The sequence below is a fragment of the Hevea brasiliensis genome, chromosome 11 (assembly GCF_030052815.1).
Source record: "Hevea brasiliensis isolate MT/VB/25A 57/8 chromosome 11, ASM3005281v1, whole genome shotgun sequence".
NCBI lineage: Eukaryota > Viridiplantae > Streptophyta > Magnoliopsida > Malpighiales > Euphorbiaceae > Hevea > Hevea brasiliensis.
Window position 1 is genome coordinate 8,027,565 of NC_079503.1, and position 21,791 is coordinate 8,049,355.

Genomic DNA, 21,791 nt, shown 5'->3' on the forward strand with positions numbered 1-21,791 from the left:
CCCATTAATTCATTATTTTAATTTCATAAATACTTCAATTTAGTCAACTTTTATATCAAAAATTCAATCATTAACACAACTCCTTGTGGGATCGATATTTTTCTATACTACTTGTACGACCCGTGCACTTGCGGTTGGGACGCATCAATTAAGATAGTATTTTGCATAAAAAAAAAAAAAAGGTTTCCACCATTGCACTTCGCATGAAAAAGGTTAAAAAAAAAAAATCAAGAATTTTTAGCTAGAAAAGTGACGATCGTATATTCAACGGTCAGTAACCTTTAAATGACGACTATGACAATCTTTATAATTATAAATTTAAAAATTCAGTGGAAAGTTGTTTGAAACCATCGTATCATTAGAGAAAGGGATAAATAATAGATGCAATAATTAAACTGTAAAGGAACGAATAAAATAGTAGGACACTCACTTTGGTATAATTCAAAAGTGAGAATGGATATTTATGCTATAGTCATATGATGGATGAATGTATGGCATTTCTTACAGAATTGTAACAATTGTTCCAAGGTTCGAAAGCCCTACACACACACGCATTTCAAATGAAAGCAATGAAATAGCTAAGGTATGAGTGAAGCAAGAAAATGGAATAAAGAAACAAGAAATCTGCAACTAGTTGAAAATGGCTTTGACTGTAACTGACTATATTGCATTGACCCATTGAGTCTTTAACTCGAATTCCAGTGTGTAAGGTGCCTTGAACTTGTGTATTCTCTACTACTGTTTGAATTAACATTAAGTATCTAGTTGCATCAGAAAGATTCCTGCAAAACATAGCACTATTTCATTATTTCTAGTCCAACTGAATAAAGTGATTTTGATCAGTATAATATATACACACATACCCTACTGAATAGATTTTCACATGATGACGCAAATCTTTTGATTCCATTCAGCCTACAAATAAAGAAAAGACATTTCATTTCAAGATATCTAATTATCATTGTGACAGGCCGATGAAATAAGAAGATAAGAATGAAGAAACATAAGACACAAGGTGAAGCGACGAAATTACCTTTTGCCATTGCGCTCTTGCCCTTGCCATCGTTTCCTCTTTCGTTGAGCAGTCTTCAAATCCAGGTAACTTCCGGACAAGGTAATATGGTAGTGTCTCCAGCTTCAACTTTGGGCATTCGAAAATATTGAAAGAACGAAGACATGGCAGGATCGTTACATTAGCAATATCTTCTTCTCCATCCGTGTTCATTCCATCATCCCACTCTTCCCACTCCTCCAACTTTCTTAACAAAAGTCTTGTCAATTTGGGGAAGGCAACGGCTGATGATGAAATCTCATGTTGATTTGAAGTTTCTATTCCCAAAAACTCAATGCCCAACTTTTTCAGGCGATAATTTCCCACCAAATCAAGTTCTTCAAGGAATGGCAACTTTCCCAAAGGAGGTAATTTCTCACAGTTGGTAAAAGTGACCAGCTTAAGATGCCTCAAATTAATCAATGACATGATCCAACCTGGAAAAACTGTGCCTTCATACCTAACTATATTTAAAACCTCCAAATTAGGGTGTGGTTCTAAGACTTCAAGTAATTCTTCATCGTGATTTATTCTCCAATTCCCTTCTTCTCCATGAAAATATAAATGCATTGTGTCGATTCCTTTCTTTTTCTTGAGATGTGCTTTCTTACCCTCATCCACGTTGCTCACTTTCCCTAGGAACATTAAAGCAAGCAATCCTTGAAGAAGGTTCAGGCTTTCTAGATCGTCAAGAGAGAATGCTTCTTCTCTATCATCACCAGCATTCACCCACTCTAAAGTCCTAAGGCAACTCAGTTTTTTAATTTCTCTCGGCAACAGAGCATCGATTGTATAACTATTATGCAGATGTCTTAAGTTGACTAGTTTTCCAATCCCATCGGGCACCTTTTCCAAATTATTACAATCTCCAATATCTAAGGTCTGCAAATTATATAATTCACACAATGCTTCAGGCAATAGCTTCAGTTCAGAATTCGTAGACAAGTCAAGTTGCCTCAAATGTATCAATTGTCTTATTGTTGGTGGGATTTCTTCGATATCACAACAGCTTAGATCCAACGATCTCAAACAAGTTAATTCACTGAATAAACTAGGTAGCACTGCTTTGATCACCGAACCTCCTTTGGATTGAATTACGAGGCCGCGTAGTTTCTTTACATCATAAAAATAGTCCGGCAACGAGCCTTCTTCTGCAAGCACTATCCTTGAATAACGTGCTTCTTTACGGATGTATTCCGTACTTTGCTCAACAGAACTACGAACCTCCATGCTAAAACATTCATCCCTCGTAATATACTGGGCAAAGTCATGCACTATGTCATGCATCTTACATGTACATGAAATGCCAAACAAAATGGCTTCGAGAGGAATGTTATTATCAACTCTGTTGATATCTTGGAAGAAAGAGCGCGAAGCTAAATGCTTGAAATACTCTTCACCAAGTGTCTCCATGTCCATTCTTGGTGTTTCCTTAAGATAACCATGCGCCATCCATGACTCAATCAATTTTTGTTTGTCTATCAAATGGTCCTTGGGGAAAATGGCACAATAAGAGAAACATTGCCTCAATGGTGGGGACAAGTCATTGTAACTAAGCAATAAATGGGGAAAAAGATCAACTTCAGCCTTTTCTAGTTTCCACACCTCATTATCCATTATGGATTGCCACTCTTTTTTCGATTTTTTACTCTGCAAAAGACTTCCTAAAGTCTTCACTGCAAGAGGCAAACCTTTACACTTACTTGCAATTTTCCTGCCAATGTCTTCTAATTGCTTACGCTCTCCATCGCTCCAACCAAAAAATGCAATTTGACTAAATAATGACCAAGAATCTTCTACGGACAATTGTCCTATTTCGTATATGTCAATGCAACCCATCGCACTTGCAACAATTTCCTTACGCGTGGTCACCAAAATTCTACTTCCTGGTGAACCACAACTGAGACAATCTTTCAATTGTTCCCATTTTGCAGAATTTTCTTCCCACACATCATCAAGTATGAGAAGAAACCTCTTTCCCCCAAGAAATTGTTGTATGTTTTGCAATATGGTTTGCAATTCATGTAAATTTGGGGCCCCATTTGTCAGAGATTCAAGGATTGCCTTGGCAATCTTAATCTCATCAAAGGGATCTGAGACACAAACCCATATTCTCGTTTCAAAATGGGTTTTCAGCTTATCTTCGTTGTAGACTAATTTGGCCAAAGTAGTTTTTCCAATCCCGCCCATACCTACTATAGAGATGATGTGGGGGCTTGGTGTTTGGCTACTCTCAGTCAACAACTTCTCCACTATTGCATTTTTTTCTTGGTCTCTACCTTGGACCTTTGTCATATCGATAAAAGATGCACTTATAGGTCGCTCAACTTCTTGTTTAGTTTCCTTTTGAAAACTAACAAAGTTGAACACACGCTGCTCATCAAAAATGATATCTAATCTTTCACTAAGATCTTTAATCTTGACAGCAATATCATGACGTACACCAACTTCTCTAAAACGAAAGCAAGAGAAGCAGATTAGGCAGCGTACCTTCCACTTATTCTTAGCTGAAACACGTTCATCTCCCATAATTTGGGATTTCTGAATTGCAGTGGTCCACTCGTCTAGCACATCATCCATATCGTAGGAGATGTTTTTGAGCTTCTGCATCCAAAGTTTGACTGCATCATTCTTCAGTTGTTTATTCTCGGCATCCACCAGAACGGCCTTCATGAGCTGGAATTGGGTGGTCAGCATTTGAACTTCTTTCTTCACACCCACAACGAGGCTCACCTCTTGTTCTATCTCACTAGCAATGATTGAGATTAATTCTTCCAAGACTTTGGAAACAAGTGCGTCAGCCATAGTTGAAAGCTGTTGTGTAATTGATTGATCAGAAAGGAGATTTAAAAAAATAAAGGGTGCTTATGTTAGGACAATGCTGCTATGCTTGCACATTTATAGTGCATGAGAAAGTGAAAGAATCCTTTGTTTGTTGTCTGCACGCAAAACCTTGCTTCTGTGCTGGTTTTGGCATCAACCGTACTCTAAGAAATGCCCATATTAATTCTTTCTTTACTTTTCCCAGTTAACAATCATTCCATGTCATATCTTGGAATTGCTTTCTGAATTCAAATCAATATTCGGCAAGAGATCAAGTTTGAGAGACAGATCGAAGACATTAAGGAATTACTTGGAGCTAAAGAGAATAAGTTGTTCCCTACTTGTACATATATATTTATCCCCTCCTATGCCCATAAAAAAAAGGTGGAAATGCTTGCATTACAAGCTCTTTGTTTAGCATAAATGAATTCAATAAGCTTTAGATGTTAAGAGATTTAAAATTTAAGATTTATTTAATTTTTCAATTAGTGCAAACTATATTTAAGAATTAGATTTCAATAAAACATAAAAAATATATGGTTATTCTAAGATTCTGTCTTTGAAATTACATGTTTTTAATAGTTATTCCAAATCCATATTAATTTATTGTCAAATGAATTGTAATAATTAAACATTTTATAAATTTAGTTATTTCCAGCTAGTTAATGGACCTATCTAATAAAAAAAAAATCAAATGTTTTTTTTTTTGGGGTTTGACTCTATTTTTCTTTGTGCTTCATTGTGTTTGTTCTCTTTTTTGGCTTTCGTATCCGCCTTCATCTGCCTCTTCTCTGGCTTGCTGCTTTATCTGTTTCGTAATTTCTGCTGCATGGAAGCTGAAGGTGTTTGTCCTTGTTAGCTGTCTACTGCTCTTTGGACTGATCTGTTTCCTTTGTTGCTGCTATTTTGTTAGCCCTTGTGCTAGCTTTGTTTTGCTGTGCAGTTCCTGCTCCTCCTTGTGGGTCTGTATCTTCTCTTTCATTTGCAATAAAATTTACTTTGCCTTAAAAAAATCAATTATCAACACCAAAACCAATGTACTAATTAAGAGATAAGTTTGTGCGAGGACGACAAAAGGTAAGGAATTGCTTGTGACTGAGGGCAATAAAGCTACGTAAATTAATTTTATTAAATATTTTAAAATTTTTTATTTATATATAATTGCCATCGGGTTAAAATCTCAAATTTTCTCTTATATTATAACTTTTATATTATAACTTTTCATAACTGAAATTAATAATTATTTAAAAGAATATTTATCAACAATTATAAAAAATAATTATATTTATATAAAACAAATAAATAATACATCTTAAAAAAAATTTAATAATAAAATAAGTTCTTAATATATTTTATAATGATTTACTTTTTAATTATAAAAAATATGAATATTTTTTAAATTAAAAAACTGTTTTATATCATTCACAGATGATTTTTTTTTAATTTCTTTTACAAAAAATATAAATTAAAATTAAAAAAAAAACAAAAAAATGAAATTCCATAGTTAAACATGCCCTTATTGATTGAATTGGCCGGCATCAGCTAATCAAATTACTAATTTACGATATTATGCTAATTACTAATCCGTATTGGGGGTGGTGGCGATCAATATACGGAGTGCAATTTTTTTTCTTTTTTTTTTTATATATTGCAATGATATTCACAGTCTAACGAATCAGAATTAATTTATTTATCAGAGCTAAACTAACTCATTAGAGGGTAAAGCGCTCATTTTTATATATGAGAATCGAACACTCAACTTTACTCAAAAGATAAGAGTGCCGAATCACTTATACTAGAGCTGTGCAAGATTTTCGGGGTCCCAAACGAAACTAAAAAAATCATACTAAACCTGAATTGAGAATTGAAATTATATATGTATTTTTTTATATTTTTTTTAAATATATTATACAATTTCAATATAATTATATATATATTACATGTATATATAAATATGCAATAAATATAACTGAATATTATATTTTATTTCTCTCTTTCTTTTAATAATTTTAATTATAAATATATTAAATTATTTTATAATTCTTAATTATAAGCGTACTATTATGCTACATATATTTTTAATCCATAATTATATTTTCATTTTATAATTAAATATTCTATAATGAATAAATAGCTAAAAGGTATGTTATATAATATATTTTTATCATTATATTATATATTTTATGATTAAAATTTATATAATTTAAACATAGCTAAAAGATATATTTTATAATATATTATGTATTAATAACATATTTAAATACTAATTCAATTATGATTTTTCATAGAAATAATGATGCAAAATTATTTTAAGAATCGAGGACCGAATTAGAATCATATTAAACTGAATCGGAATCAAAATAATAAAGAATTAAACTAAAACCGTACCAAAATTTCGATTTAATTCCTGTTCCTAGGCAGACTTTAAACTAGAACCAAAACCACACATTCCTAACTCATACCAAACATCCATTGGCTGGAGGGAAATGTTTTAAATGAGTCCCCTCTTGATTAAAAGGAAGATTTTCAATAACATAGAATTTTTCTTATTCATAGCTTAGTAAGTCGGTTCTCTTGACGTATACTAGGGATTTAGTTTACACAAAAATTTTCATTAAATATAATTTAATATATAAATATTAAATTATAATAAACATATATATCAACTAATAAATATATTATTATTAATTTAAGAGAGAGAATTACCCTATTATTTTCTTTTATAAAAAAAAAATTATTCAATACTCTCAAATATATATACATGTGGATTTATTGTTCATATTTTAAGGAGAATTTATATTTCTTTGAGTATTTGATATATTATTTTTATTTGTATAAAAAATATTATATAATGAATTTCTCTCACGAATAAATTAAAATAATAATTAATTCTCTGTGATTTATCAAAATTCACAACCTAATTTTTTATTTTTAATTCAAAATAATTTAACACTTAAGTTTTATCAATAAATTAGTTATTTCATTTAAATTTGATACAATTTATCATTAATTATGAATTAAATGATTAAAATATTCTTAATTTATAATTTGAAATAATTAATTTCATGAATTTTTGTGTTATTAACAGAATCGTCACTGCATCTAAGTTTTATTTTGAATAGCTAATATATATATATATATATATATATATATATATATAATTATAATTATAATTATAATTTTATATTATATTATGACAAAAATATAATAAATATATTTTATTAAAATATCCCCTATTTATATCATACCGTAAATGCATGTTATATCCATTTTATAATTTATAAACCATTAAATATATGTAGATATGATAAGACACATTTAAAATTATGATGGTTAAGATAATTTTACCATAATTTTTTATGATTCATAGCAAATCTTATGATTAAATATTATATATTTGATCAAATTAATAAATTTCACAATATGATAATTTTTTTATTGTTATAATTTTATAAGAAAATGATCCAAAAACATGATTTTTCCTTTCAAATGGAAATCACACTAATTTTAATTATTACTTAAGATAAAAAAAAAATTAGACTATATTGGACAAATTGGAGTTTCATAAAAAAGTATAAAGACAAAAAAAAAATCATCATGTAGATTAACTTTTATTTCTAATATATTATATTTAATATATATATATATATATAATTAATTTAATTTTGTTATATTATGCAATTTATTAATTTAGTTAATATAATATTTACCCTAAAATTTTGCTATAAATATAAAAATATAATAAATAATTTTAACAATTCTAATTTTAAATGTTTCTTATCACACTAACACATATTTAATGGGTTTATAAATTATAAATACAGAAAGAAAATACATTTACATTACTATATAAATATTTAAGCATATTTATTGTTAATAATTTAAGATATTACACATAGAGGATATTTTAATAAAAATATTTATATTTATTATATTTTAAACATAAACATAATATATATATATATATATATAATAATTTAAATATAAAATGTATTAACTATAATTAAATATAAAGTTTGGACGAAGAGAATATTTTTTAATAAAATAAAATTTCAGGAATTTAATTGTTTTAAAATGAAAGTAAAATTAACGGTATTTCTTTTTTCTCAGAAAAGTTCATGGTATTTTAATTATTTTTAATAATTAATAGTAAATTAGCCAAATTTGATTAGACTGATCAATTTATTACAGAATAAAATTTGAGAAATAAAATTGTTTCAAATTAAAAATAGATGACTAAATTATGAATTTTGACAAAACTCTGAAATTAACTTGCAATTTATTTAAATAATAATGATAAAAATATAAGTGCTTCTGTGTATTGGAGACTCATAACAAAAATAGCATATGGGAGAAGATAAATTAAAGCACTGAAACGAATGGTTCATTACTTTGAAAAATGTTGCCAATAATCTCTTGCATCTAAAGTTGATGATGAGAAGAGAAATTAAAACTTAGATCTAAAAATAAACATATAAGTGATTATCAATTGAAAAAGAGGGACGAAAATAACACATAATTGAAGAAGAGAGAGGAACTATTACTATGTCTAACACAAAATCTTCCCCCTTACATGAAGCTAAAAGAAAAATTGGTAATATTTTGGTTTAAGAGATTGAAGAACAACAACGCATTAATCATATAGCCGTATTTTTAATGCTAAATGAAATCAAACACCTGAAATGTTGAAAGCCTTCTTCTCCATACACATCAAGTCTTCAATTTTTGGCCTCTCTTCTTAAATTTAATTTCAAGAAAAGGAGCTCCCATTGCAGTGATCTAAAAGACCTGTTCGTCTTTTCGATATAAATAAAGTAGAATGGAAAAAGAATGTTTTAACTAATATAAGCCAAAGTGAACAGGAGCCCCCATATCAGTAATCCAATCTCCTTGCAGGAAGGGCTGTACAGTATACTTTTTGGCCTCTTCTTTACTAATCACATGATACCCTTGCCACTTTACCCTAGCTTTAGTTTTTGAACCAGGTCCTTTGTTGTTGAACTCTGCATAGTACAGAGTCTTCAATCCTTTATCTCCTTCCCATGGTAGCCACCCATCAGGGTGAATCAAGTCTTCGATTGTCGATTCCATTATAATGGTTCTTGAATACTCTTTCCAGGGTCTTCCAAGGTAACTCTTCACCTTTGCCTTAGCAGGAACAAGGTCCTTGTGTGGCTCAATGCGACAATTCTGAAGCACGATTCCTGTAGTTTCGTGTGGGTCAATCCTACCCTGGGCTGTAACGATATTCTGTTGGTTTTCCACGGGTTTCCTGACTAGAATTAGGCAGTTCTGTAAGATAGCTGATGCATCGCCAAAGATGAAATCAATAGTTCCAACAACGACGCAGCTTCTGTAATATTGGCGGTGAGCTTGTACGTATAAGGTATCTTGGTAGCCCTCAAAGCGGCAGTTAAGGAATATTGTACGATCTGCTTGGACTCTGACGGCCACTGCCTGATGCTTCTGTGGACCTGCAGTGTTTCTGAATCCTATTGCTTGGGCCATAAACCCTTCTCCTAAAGCGACTGTGCAATACAAAAATATCCCATTTCAGTCCCTCCATCCTTCAGCTGCATACATATAGTAATTGGATAAAATTTCGAGGATCATAGTGACAGCTAAATCAACATACCAAAAGTTGCAGTTCTAAAAGTCTGAACTCCATCTGCATAATTTTTGCTCCCAGTGACAATAGTCTTCTGTGATCCATCTCCAAAGATAGTGACATTCACCATCTTCTTTGTCACTGTCACGGTTTCATCATAAACTCCTGCTTTAACATAGATCACATACCTGCAATGCCATAAGCATGGAAAAAACTAATGAACATTAGTATGGGATCTGATATTTTAAAAAAAAGATGAATTATCTAATTCTTGTGCTAGTTAATGCCATACTAGCTAATGATGTCAAGGTGCATACCGTCCTTCGTATTTTGCCGGCATGGCTGCCAAAGCAGCAGCTATAGTTTTAAAATCTCCGCTACCATCCTTGGCCACGACAGCATTTGGTTTTGGCTTACCAGCATCCGCGCGCGCAGCACCCTTCAACATCCGTCGATCCTCATGGCTGATCCATCTTGGAAGGCCATCTTTATCCATTGAAGATGAGTTGGGTTCCTTTGCCAGAAGGCGACGATTAGATTTTGAAATCTGAAATGATTGAAGTAATGAGGTCAATGCAGAGACCATGGCAAGGGAATTGCTGGTAAGTTCCTTGGCAGCCTTAAAGGTTTTTTCCATATCAGACTTCAATTTCCCTTCGGGGAATCCATCAATACAAGTTTGTTGGTAAGACATCACAGCACTTAGCCAATTGTTCAACTCGGGTTCATTTTTCGTAAGCTTCCTTACATCAACACGAGCATGGGAAATAGAATCGTTCAGCTCTTGTTTAGCATTCTCAATTAGCTCTATACAATCATCAAATGCTGCTTTCTCTCTAGGGGTTTTGAATTTGAAAGACGAGGCCTTATCTAAAACCTTTTCAATCTCATCATTTGTTGCTTCAATAGCTAACTTGAGAATCTCTTTAGGATGAGCTGCAGAAGGGTTCTTTTTCACTTCTTTCTTGAGGGAGCTTAAGCAAGTTTCCTTGTAAGTAGTAGCATTACATACTGATTTAATAACTCTTTGGATATGTGCGACCTGCTTGGCAGACTCTTGAGTTTGAGGTGCTTTCTTTTCTTGTTTGGTGCTGTTTTTGGTGTTATCAGAAACAATGACAAAAATTCCAGCAGCAATTATAACAAGCAAGACGAAAAGTGTAATTACGGCAATGGTAACCCTCTTTTTAAATTTCTGTTCCCTTTCTAATCTTCTCCTCTCAGAAATTTTATCAAAATCCTGAAATACCATTTTGAAAAACCTTTTTAAGAGGCAGAGATAGATCTCTCTGCCTTAGAATGAAGCTAAGGCAGAGAGAATGAGAGAGAGGGAGGCGTCTTAAACCTTATTCTTGTCCTCCTTTCTTCTATGTTGTTTCTGGTTTTCAAATTAGTCTTATTGTTATGCAAATGACAAAAGAAGTTTGGACAGGAGTCTTTCAAGGTTATTCTATTCAAAAGTTCGTTACTCACCTTACAAAATAAGCGCCACTCATTTTTCTCCTCCTAACCGCTTTTCCCTCCACTCCTATAAGCTGCCAAAGTTACACTTTTGCCCCTATTGCACCTTTACTATTTTATTTACTATGTTTACCATTAATTAAATATTTATCTTATATCGCTAACATTGATTGAATTGTGATAAGTATTTGAGCTATATATAAGACTTGAATAAATTTTTTTCTTTTGAATTAATTTTCAGAATAGAGTTGGATTCGATCTATTTTTTTTACATAGTTTACTTGCAAACTTTACGTCCTAAATGTTTATACGTGAGCATAATGTGTGTTATCTTTAGAATAATGTATTTAAGTTATATATAAAACTTGAATAAATCTCTTCTCATTCATCTATTTTTTGAGGTAGAATTAAATCTAATCTATTTTTTTTTATATATTTTTTAATATAATAACATCCCGCCAAGCATTTTTAATTTGTTGTTTTATTAAAAAATTCCCATTCCATTTAAAATTTATCAAATTACCAACCAGCCTGTGGAATATCACTTGTTGAATGACCCTCAATAGAGATGATTTCGTATTCTTGGAGAACTCTTCTCTCAAGTCCACTGAAGCCTTTTATGGGCCAAGTTCCCATACAGCTTCCGAGGCTAAAATGCTGGGTTTCATATTGGAAATTAATGAGACACAGTCTCTAAAATTATAAGATTTTTTAAGTTTAAATAAATTTTTTTTTATAATAGAGGGATTGAATTTATGAAGACTTGAATTTAATTTTATTAATTGAATAATAAATAGATATTTAATTTAAGTATTGGAGGTTAGTTAATAATTTTTTGATAAATTATTATTTGAGGACTCAATAGTGGCTATTTTCTTTAAAAAAATTATTTGTAAAACTTTTTCCTATTAGTTGATAATTGTTTTTATTTTATTTTTTTAATTTGAATTAAAATACCCTGCACAAACTTATTAATAATAAAATTCTAATTATTGAAAATTATTTTTTACATGATGAAATTAAATTTAATTATTGTAAATACTAAATAATGCTTGAAATAATTATAATATTTGTAAATATAGACAAAAAAGTTATTGATTAAAAATATTTACACACAATTAGATATAAAATTTTTAAATTTTATTTTCATTTCCTATCATTTATTTTTTTTAGAAAAATAATACAAAATAATATATATAAAGAGAAGAACAATAACTAGCAAATGTTTCCTTAAGGGGGTGTTTGGTTCATCTGTTGGATGTAGCTGATGCCTAATAGACACCTAAACAGATGAAGTTTAAAAAAATAAAGTTGATAGCTGATGGGTAACTGATATGATACCCATTGGCTGCAATTTGTATCAGCTCTATTTTTAGAGATATTTCTCAATAGTCGATAACTGATTTGATTTTATTTTTTATTTTGATCATATTATCATTTTTTATTTAACTCAAAAATTAATATTATTAATACTTTAATATTTTTTATTTATAATTTTAACATTTTAATTAACGCAGTTCAACTTTATTAAAATATTTTTTATTAATAACATAAAATATAAAATAGTTATTTATATCTAAAAACTTAAAATTAATTATAAATTTTTTCTTTATCAATAATAATAACTACTTTATTATATATCTATATTTTTAAAGTTATTTAATTATTTTTTAAAAAACTTTAATTATTTTCTTATTTTAATAATAAAATAAATGATAGAAGATAATAAATTAATAATTACATATTTATTTTAATAATATAATAAATAATATAAATATTAATTTAATAATTATATATTTAATTTAATAATAAAATAAATAACATAATATAATAAATTTATAATTTTATATTTATTTAAATAATAAAATAAATTATATAATATATACTCTTATTTCATATATCAATAGTTACAGTTAAATATAATTTTACTAAACACGTAGTATAAATCAGCTATTATCAACTACCAACTATTAACTAATAGTTATCAGCTGTATTCAATAGTTAAATAAACAGCTAATCATTATCAGCAACCAAGTTAATCATTAAGCAATATTTTATCAAATTATCAATTAACAACTAAGCTAATTATTAAATTTTAAATTTCAATTAAAATTAAATTTCAACAATTCAATCAAACAGGCATGAATGATTAATCATTATCAGCCAGCAGCCAAGCTAATCATTAAGCAATGTTTTATCAAATTATCAGTCAACAGCTAAGCTAATCATTAAATCTTAAATTTCAGTTGCAATTAAATAATAATAATAACAACAACAGTGAATTAAAATAGATTGAGTTTTAAAATTTTTTATTAAGTATCACTTAATTTGAGTGGAAGGATAAAAAAGAAAATACGACAAAACCTTAAGCACTCTTATTTTTTGAAGTTAGGAAATTTCTCTCAATTTTTTTTAAATTGATGTCAGAGTGTTCTAATTAATATTTAACTCCTGATAAAATTTTGGCTATTTTTTTTAATTAGATTTTGAGAGTAAATTAGGTATTCATTTTCTTTAGAATTTTTTTTTTCTTTTTTCTAATACATAGACTAAACATATGTTCCTTTTTTTAATCTATCAAAAGCTCAGCACCCTAAACTTTACGAGGTGTGGTTAGGGACTGACGGAATAGTTGAATTGGTAATTCTAATTCAGGGTAAGCCATAGTCACAAATATCTGCAGCCGGCAAGTCACAGTCACAAATATCACTTCACTTGGTTCCACAAATATCTTGCAAAATCAACACCTCTTGTCTTGTGTCTTCTTTAAAGTCCATGGAAGTAAAAGATACGCACAGTAGACTTTGAAACCCACCATAATGAAGCAACTTGCGAACAAATGGAACCCCATCATTCTATCTACCCTCTTGAAAATTGACCTTGAGATATAAGACAAAGACTTGACGTTCGTCGAATAATCATACTCCTTAACAATTTCACCATCATCCTACCGACAAATAAAAAATAACTATTATACACAACTTTTTTAAAAATCTGCATTCAATGTTTGATATAGGCGCGCTGGCACCCACCAAATGCCTATCCTTTAACACATATAATGAAGGTGGTATGTCAATCCATGATTTATCTCATTGATACTGTATAACCCTGCTACTGCTTGTGGATAAATTATAATAATCAACCTATTAAGTGGACATTCACCCACGTTATAATAAAGAACATTCTTCCAGTTAAGTTCATCCTTTAATTATATATTATCTATTACTCTTCATTCTTCTTATCTAAAGGCATAACTAATGAAGTATTACTACTAGGTTCTACTTTGATCAGTCTCTTGCTTTTCTCACTTCTTATTGCAGGCCATTCTTTGCATAAAAATCAGTATTTGTCAGTAAGGAAATTCTAATCGTTCTAAAAAATAAATTTTTATTGCTAAAGATACAGTGGAGTTCACTTTCACCCATTGCATAAAGAACATTCCTCGATAAAGATAATCTTTTTCTAACTCCATAATATTTACTTCCTTAATATTCTTGTTAACAAGCACATAAATTTAAGACACACATACAAATCGCATAATTACACAGTATTGAAAAAAAGAATAAGAATAACACAGGATTTAACGTGGTTTAATCGTAAGGTTTATATCCACGGGTAAGACAAGAGAAAAAGTTTCACTATGATGAAAAGAGCAAGATACAATCAATCAGAACTCTCAAACCCTAACTCCAGTGTGTTTCCCGAATATCTCACAACTCTATCACAAATGGTAGAATATTACAATATTTATATTTGTCTATACCGCGGGAGCGTTACCCCCACACTCCCAAAGAGATCAGTGATAGGCTTCAGGCCTGGGCCCACAAATCTCACTTTTTATCCCAATCGGGTCACAGTGCGAAAACTTTCGGGTCGAGTCACAATTTAGGTCCATGAAAAACATATCCAAAATTCAAAGCCACAAATATAACAATTCTTTCCCTTAGCTTGAATTTCTTCTATCATCAACAAAATAACCACAAAACACTCTGTCTTACCATATGCCCTCGCAAGGGCATTACTGAGTATTACAAATGCCAACCAAGTCTACGCAATGCCTAAACTTGTTGACTGGAAGTCCCATGGTCATCATATTTGCTGGATTATCATGTGTAGAGACTTTTTGCACAACTACAGTCCCCTGAGATATAATATCCCGAATGAAGTGATATCTGACATCAATGTGCTTAGTTCGCTTATGATACATCTGATTCTTTGTGAGATGTATTGCACTCTGGTTGTCACAAAACACTGTTGCCTTGTTCTGTATCAACCCAAGATCACCCACCAAACCTTGTAACTATAAAACTTCCTTTACTGCCTCTACTAAGGCCATATATTCAGCCTCTGTGGTAGACAAAGCAACTGTAGCTTGCAATATTGTCTTCCAACTGATAGCACTTCCAAAAAGAGTAAACAAATAATCAGTCAAAGATCTCCTCTTGTCTAAGTCCCCTGCAAAATCTGAATCCACATAGCCAATAACTGAATCACTCATCTTGGCCCTTTCAAATGTCAAACCAACATCTGTAGTACCCTTCAAATACCTCAAAATTTATTTCACTGCCTGCCAATGCTCTTTCACAGGACACACCATGTATCTACTCACAACACTAACTGCATGTGAAATGTCAGGTCGGGTGCATACCATAGCATACATGATGCTACCAATAGCACTCGAATAGGGAACACTAGACATGTGCTCCATCTCCTCATTTGTTTTTGGTGACATGTCTTTAGATAACTTGAAATGGGCAGCAAATGGAACAGTCACAGGCTTAGCATTATTCATGTTGAAATGCTTAAGCACTTTCTCAACATAGGCTTGTCGAGACAAGAAAAGCTTCCCAACACTTCTATCCCTGGTAATTTCCATTCCTAATATCTTCTTTGCAGCACCAAAATCTTTCATCTCAAACTCATCACTCAACTGCTTTTTCAGAATGTTAATTTGTTACATGCTTTTAGCAGCAATAAGCATGTCATCCACATACAACAGCAAATAAACAAAGGGATCATCTGAAAACTTCTTATGATACACACAACTGTCATATGAACTACCATTAAAGCCATTACAAACCATGAATGTATCAAATCTTTTGTACCACTACCTAAGAGACTATTTCAGACCATATAAAGCTTTCTTAAGCAAGCAAACATGATTTTCCATATCTAGAATGACAAATCCCTCAGGCTGACTCATATAAATTTGCTCCTCCAACTCACCATGCAAAAATGTTGTTTTCACTTCTAGTTGCTCAAGCTCTAGATCATGAAGAGCAACCATAGCAAGTAAGACTCTAATAGAACCGTGCTTCACAATTGGAGAAAACACTTCATTAAAGTCAATCAAAGTCATGAAGTACCTGGCACCGCTCTTGGAAGGAATTCTGTTAGGACCCCATAGATCTGAGTGGATATAATCCATCGTTCCTCTAGTCTTGCGCATTGCCTTTTTGTCGAACTTCACGCTATTCTGTTTGCCAAACACATAATGTTCACAAAAGTCCATAGATTCTGTTTTCTGCCCGTCCAACAAAACCCGCTTGCTTAACACATATAATCCTCTTTCACTCATATGACCAAGATGCATATGCCACAATTGAGTCTGATTCTGATTATTGCTTCCAATGCTACTGCAGCTTCCCCTGAAATTGTACTATCCTGAAGAAAATACAATCCTAAAACCAAACTGATATTCATGAGTACCATATAGCCCTTGCACACTTTGAGAACTCCATTCTCTATATGGTATTTGAATCCATGAGAGTCAAGTGTCCCAAGAGAAATCAGGTTCCTCTTTAGTCCTAGAACATGCCAACACTCTATAGTTCTAACAACGCCATCAAACATCCTCAATCTGATGTTACCAATTCCTTCAACAGATAATGCACGATCATTGTCCAGAAATATCTTGCCACTCATCTATTTGTAAGTGACAAACCAGTTTCTGTGTGGACACATGTTATAAGTAGCACCAGTATCAAGAATTCAGGAATTTTGTCCATATTTTGAACTCACGGATAAAATTTCTCTAGCATTGTCATCACCATCAGAATTAATAAAACTATCAACCACATTCGCAGAACTTTCTGGTTGCTTTCTCTTTTTATTTTTCAACTTGGGACAGTCTCTCCTATAGTGACCTTGCTCTCCACACTCAAAATAGTTGGCATTTTTTATTCTTGACTTAGATCTGGCCTTAGATTTCTTCATGCTGTAAGAACCCTCCCTTGAATGTGTTCTTCCCCTGCTCACTAAACCTTCCCCCTCAAATCTTTCTCTATTATCTGGAAATTTCTTTTTCAACTCCTTCGATTTTAGAGAATTACTAACATCGTCTAGTGAAATACTATCTTTCCCATACAATAGAGTATCAACAAAAGTTTCATAGGAGGGTGGCAAAGAACATAACACAATAAGGGCCTGATCCTCACTATCAATCTCAATATCAATATTCTTCAGGTCCATAATGATTGAATTGAATTCATCCAGATATTCTTTAATGGATGTACCTTCGCTTATTCTTAGATTGTCAAGCCTTTTTTTCAGATACAGGCTGTTGGTCAGCGATTTGGCAGAGTACAACTCCTCTAATTTCTTCTATGCCGCAGATGTTGAGCTTTTATCAGTAATCTCGCGTAGGACATTATCAGTTACGCTCATGAAAATCACACTTAAGGCTCTCTCCTTTAGATCAGCCTTCTCCGCTTCTTTCATACATTCTGAAAAGTTATCCTCGATTGCATTCCATAGACCTTGTAGGATCAAGGAAGATTTAATTTTAATATTCCACAGACTGAAACTTGATCCACCATCAAACTTCTCTATCTCATATTTCGTTGAAGACAACGCCATCTATAAACCCTAGGTTTTGTGCACAAAACTCTAATATGAGTTTGTTATAACAAACACGCAAATATAAGGTACACACACAAATCGCACAATCACACAGTGTTGAAAAGAGAAGAAGAATAACACAGGATTTAACGTGGTTCAATCGTAAGGTCTACGTCCACGGGCAAGACAAGAGAAAAAGTTCCACTATGATGAAAAGAGCAAGATACAATCAACCAGAACTCTCAAACCATAACTCCAGTGTGTTTTCCGAATATCTCACAACTCTACCATAAAGGGTAAAACGGCTCGTGCCCTCTGCTACCACCACAGATCTCACTTTTTATCCCAATCGGATCATAACGTAAAATTTTCGGATTGAGTCACAATTCGGGTCCATGAAAAATATATCCAAAATTCAAAGCCACAAATATAACAATTCTCTATTTATATCTCATTCGTCTCCATTCTTGTTATCTCCACTAACTACCTTAAGCATTAGAGTATCCCTTCTAAGTTTCACCTAAATCAATCTTTTGCTTTTTTTTCTTTTTTCTTATTGTAGATCATAGATCGATATTCATTAATTAAAAATATTATTTAACATAATTATCACTATTTTAATTATTTTCATAAATAAAATTATTATTGTCCCACATTAATTTAAGATAAGGTGTTTATACTATACATAAGACTTTGACAAACATTAAACTAATTTTATAGTGGAGTTAGACTCGGTTCATTTTTTACTCTACTTCAATGTTGGGTCACCCACGAATGTATTTATCTACAAACTTGATGCTTCATACACTTGGGTAAACCTCCTTCACTTGAGTTAACTTTTGGGGACTCAGCCTATTTTCATCATAGGTTTTTCTGCAATTTTGCACGAACCATGTTTTTCAAAAGGGATATTATAAATTAGAAAAAAAAAAAGACATAAGTGCAACAATGACATGTAAAGAGAATCTATCATTAATCTTTGCTTTGGAAATATTAGGCTACTTAGTCAGCCAAATTGACAATTAATAAGTAGAAATGTAGTTATCGACGTGAAAATCACCTATGCTTTAAATCCCATCATCATAAGGAAATGAAGTGGAATCCAGCCATTCATCACCAGTGATGAAATATGATACAGTAAAGTTATAGGCATCATAATCATCCATTATATGGTATCCAGGCCAAGCAACTCTATGATCCACAGCAGAACCAGGTCCATAATTATTATACTCTCCATAATATAAAGTGTCTAAGCCTTGATCACCAGACCAATTTGTCCACCCTGTTGGATCAATAAAATCATCAATGTATGACTCAAGAATGACTGTCCTAGAGTACACCCTCCATGGCCTGCCTAGATAGCTTTTATTACTAGTAGAATTAGAGTATAAATCATCTGTAGCCTGAATTGAACAATTCTGTATCGAAATTCCAGTATCTTCATCAGGGTTATCTCGAGATTGGGCAGTAATAACAGTGAATTGGCCAGACAATGGGTTTCTAGATATAATGTTGCAAGCCTGGAAAACTACTGCAGCATTGCCAAATATGTAGTCTATAGTGCCAGAAATGTCACATTCTCGATAAAACTGTCGAAATGAGTGCACATATAATGTGTCTTGGTACCCATTAATGGTGCATCTATACATTGCTGCAAGGTCTGCATTCATGCGAAGAGCAACAGCTTGGTGCTTCTGTGGTCCTGCTGTGTTCTCAATGGTTATATCCCGTGCCAAGAAACCCTCACCAGACACAGCTACAAAAAGTAACATTCAGAAATCAGTATGTGATGATGCAATTACGATCAAATGCGAAAATTTAGTATGGTATCTCTTGGTGGCATGGAAACAGCCTTTATGCCTAAAAAGCAGGTGGAAGGTTGTGTATGATAGACAGCTCTCTCCTAACCCTTGCAAAACAGGAAAGCCTGAGCACTAAGGAATGTTGACTTTATTCTCTTGAGAGGGATCATTAGGTAGATAACATTTTCACCATGAAATTCAAGTGGATTAAAAGTTAAAATGAAGGAGTAATTTGAAAAGATGTTAAACCTTACCAAGAGTTGCAGATCTGAAAGTGGTCCAACCATCATCTACACTTCTGCTACCAGTAATGAATGTAATATCACTTCCATCACCAATCAGAACAATATTTGTCTTATAGCTTGGAATTTCTACATTCTCTTCGTATACCCCTTCTCTAATAAAGATAATGACTCTGTCATAACTATTATTTGGAGCAAAATTTATGGCATCAGAGATGGTACTGAAATTCCCAGTTCCATCAGCAGCTACTGTAAGCACTTCACTAGGGTCATATTCATCAACATCACTCTGCAAAGTCTTACCATCTTTTTTCGAAATCCATTTTGGTAATCCTAAGAGGCGGCGATTCTTGTGAACCTTATTAGAACTTGAACTAGAGAGCATTGAAAGAGAGTTACTCACATGCTTATATGTACTAATCAAGGAATTCACTAGAACAGGCTTCAATGAACCAGTTGCAGAATCTAGTCCTTCTAAGCAAGTGTTCTTGTTTGTGAGTGCTGCACTAAGATAGGCTCTTGCATCAGCTAGTTTTTCAGAGCCGCCTGCTTGGACTCTTGAAACTGATCTTTGCAAAGAAGACAATGTGATTTGATGTAGTTCTTTGCAATCTTGGATTGCCCCTCTTTGTTTCTCAATGATATTTGACCTGCCAGCAGTCGAGAATAGATTTGTAAGTTTTCCAGCCTCTGATATTGCAGTTTGGAGAGAATGGAGGAGAAAGGTGAGGATGTTTGGGTTAATGTTTATAGATACTGAAAGCTTTAACGAGTCAAAACAAGCATCTGGGTAGGGTCTGCTATTGCAGAAGTTTCTTATGGAAGAGAGATGTGTGTCGAGAGAATTTGCAGAAGATTTGTTCAGAGCCAATATGGAAGGGAAGAAGATTGAAGAAAGGAGCTGGAGGAGAAGCAGCAGCTTTAGAATGGAGAGAGCCATTAGCCACAGAGTTGATGCAAAAGGCAGGGGACTTTCTTTATTTAAGACAATACGGGGACATAATAAGTTGCATGGATTTTCGTTAATTTATTGGATTAATGTAATGAAACTATAAGAAATAATTTCCTGACGGTGGTCTTCGAAAAAAAAAAAAAAAAAAAAAACTAAGTCTTTGAATTTGTAGAGTAATGACAATCAGTATACATATAAAAACATAAATTTATATGAATATTCTGTCAATTTCACTCGGGAAAGAGAGTCTGCACTCTGCGGCCATGGCAAGACGTGGGACACCCAACGTGTTGATTAATTTTAATGCCTCCTTTGCCTTTTTCCATGATTCTTGTCTTCTTCCTCCTAGTTGGAAGCTCACTTTTATCCAGAAAAAAAAAAAAAAAAAGAAGGGATAAAAGCACTGTTAATTTTTTTTTTGCAGGCATGGAATGTAAACAAAACCAACAGGAGATGGGCTCTGCTCAACAAATGGGTTAGCCATTTTCATTTCAAGTAGTAATAAATGGAACGATCAATTGATGGTTGGCTCGAAAGACTAGAATCATAGTGTGCAGGAAACTTTGATCACATCCACTTTGGCCGTACCCTGGAGATCTTACTGTAAAGTTTTTTGTCTACATATGTTAAATGATGTCCTTGTATATTTTCACAGGCTACAATCTCGCAAGGACCCCATTAATAATTAAAATGATGCGCAATTACCCTGCGGCCTTCTCTTCTGTTCTGATGATCAATTCTTGGAAAAATTAATTTGTATATGCTGTCATTATTATTGTTAGTAGCTGTGCATTACCAGAATGATGGATGTTAGTGGTATCCTGCTTGCAAACACAAATTTATGCAACTTGAGCTTTGTCTTGTGACAATTCACGAGATAAAGTCAATTTGTGAGTAATTTTTGTTCCTGCGTCTGCCAATCGCTCACATGATGAGATTCTTTAATGATTATGTTATTTTCCAGTGTTTATCTTTTGTTTTAACTGGCCTGCTCCATCCAAATGACTTCTTG

At 32.2% G+C, this 21,791-nt stretch overlaps 3 protein-coding genes across 3 annotated transcripts; all 3 read right to left on the reverse strand.

The window, feature by feature from the left end:
• Positions 1 to 330: 330 nt before the first annotated feature.
• LOC110636536 (putative disease resistance protein RGA4) lies at positions 331 to 3,901 on the reverse strand. Its single transcript, XM_058129799.1, has 3 exons — positions 1,034 to 3,901; positions 864 to 915; positions 331 to 782 (listed from the first exon to the last, which is right to left on the reverse strand). Exons 1-2 carry the CDS (start codon positions 3,854 to 3,856, stop codon positions 880 to 882), a joined length of 2,859 nt encoding a protein of 952 aa, XP_057985782.1. The 5' UTR covers positions 3,857 to 3,901; the 3' UTR covers positions 331 to 782; positions 864 to 879.
• Positions 3,902 to 8,335: 4,434 nt separating this feature from the next.
• Positions 8,336 to 10,831, reverse strand: LOC110636549 (putative pectinesterase/pectinesterase inhibitor 45). The gene is made up of 3 exons (XM_021786303.2): positions 9,800 to 10,831; positions 9,510 to 9,670; positions 8,336 to 9,402 (listed from the first exon to the last, which is right to left on the reverse strand). The coding sequence occupies exons 1-3, from the start codon at positions 10,732 to 10,734 to the stop codon at positions 8,714 to 8,716; spliced, it is 1,785 nt and encodes a 594-aa protein (XP_021641995.2). The 5' UTR covers positions 10,735 to 10,831; the 3' UTR covers positions 8,336 to 8,713.
• A 7,901-nt stretch (positions 10,832 to 18,732) lies between these two features.
• Positions 18,733 to 20,913, reverse strand: LOC110636529 (probable pectinesterase/pectinesterase inhibitor 12). The gene is made up of 2 exons (XM_021786272.2): positions 19,840 to 20,913; positions 18,733 to 19,539 (listed from the first exon to the last, which is right to left on the reverse strand). The coding sequence occupies exons 1-2, from the start codon at positions 20,765 to 20,767 to the stop codon at positions 18,851 to 18,853; spliced, it is 1,617 nt and encodes a 538-aa protein (XP_021641964.2). The 5' UTR covers positions 20,768 to 20,913; the 3' UTR covers positions 18,733 to 18,850.
• Between the last annotated feature and the right edge of the window lie 878 nt (positions 20,914 to 21,791).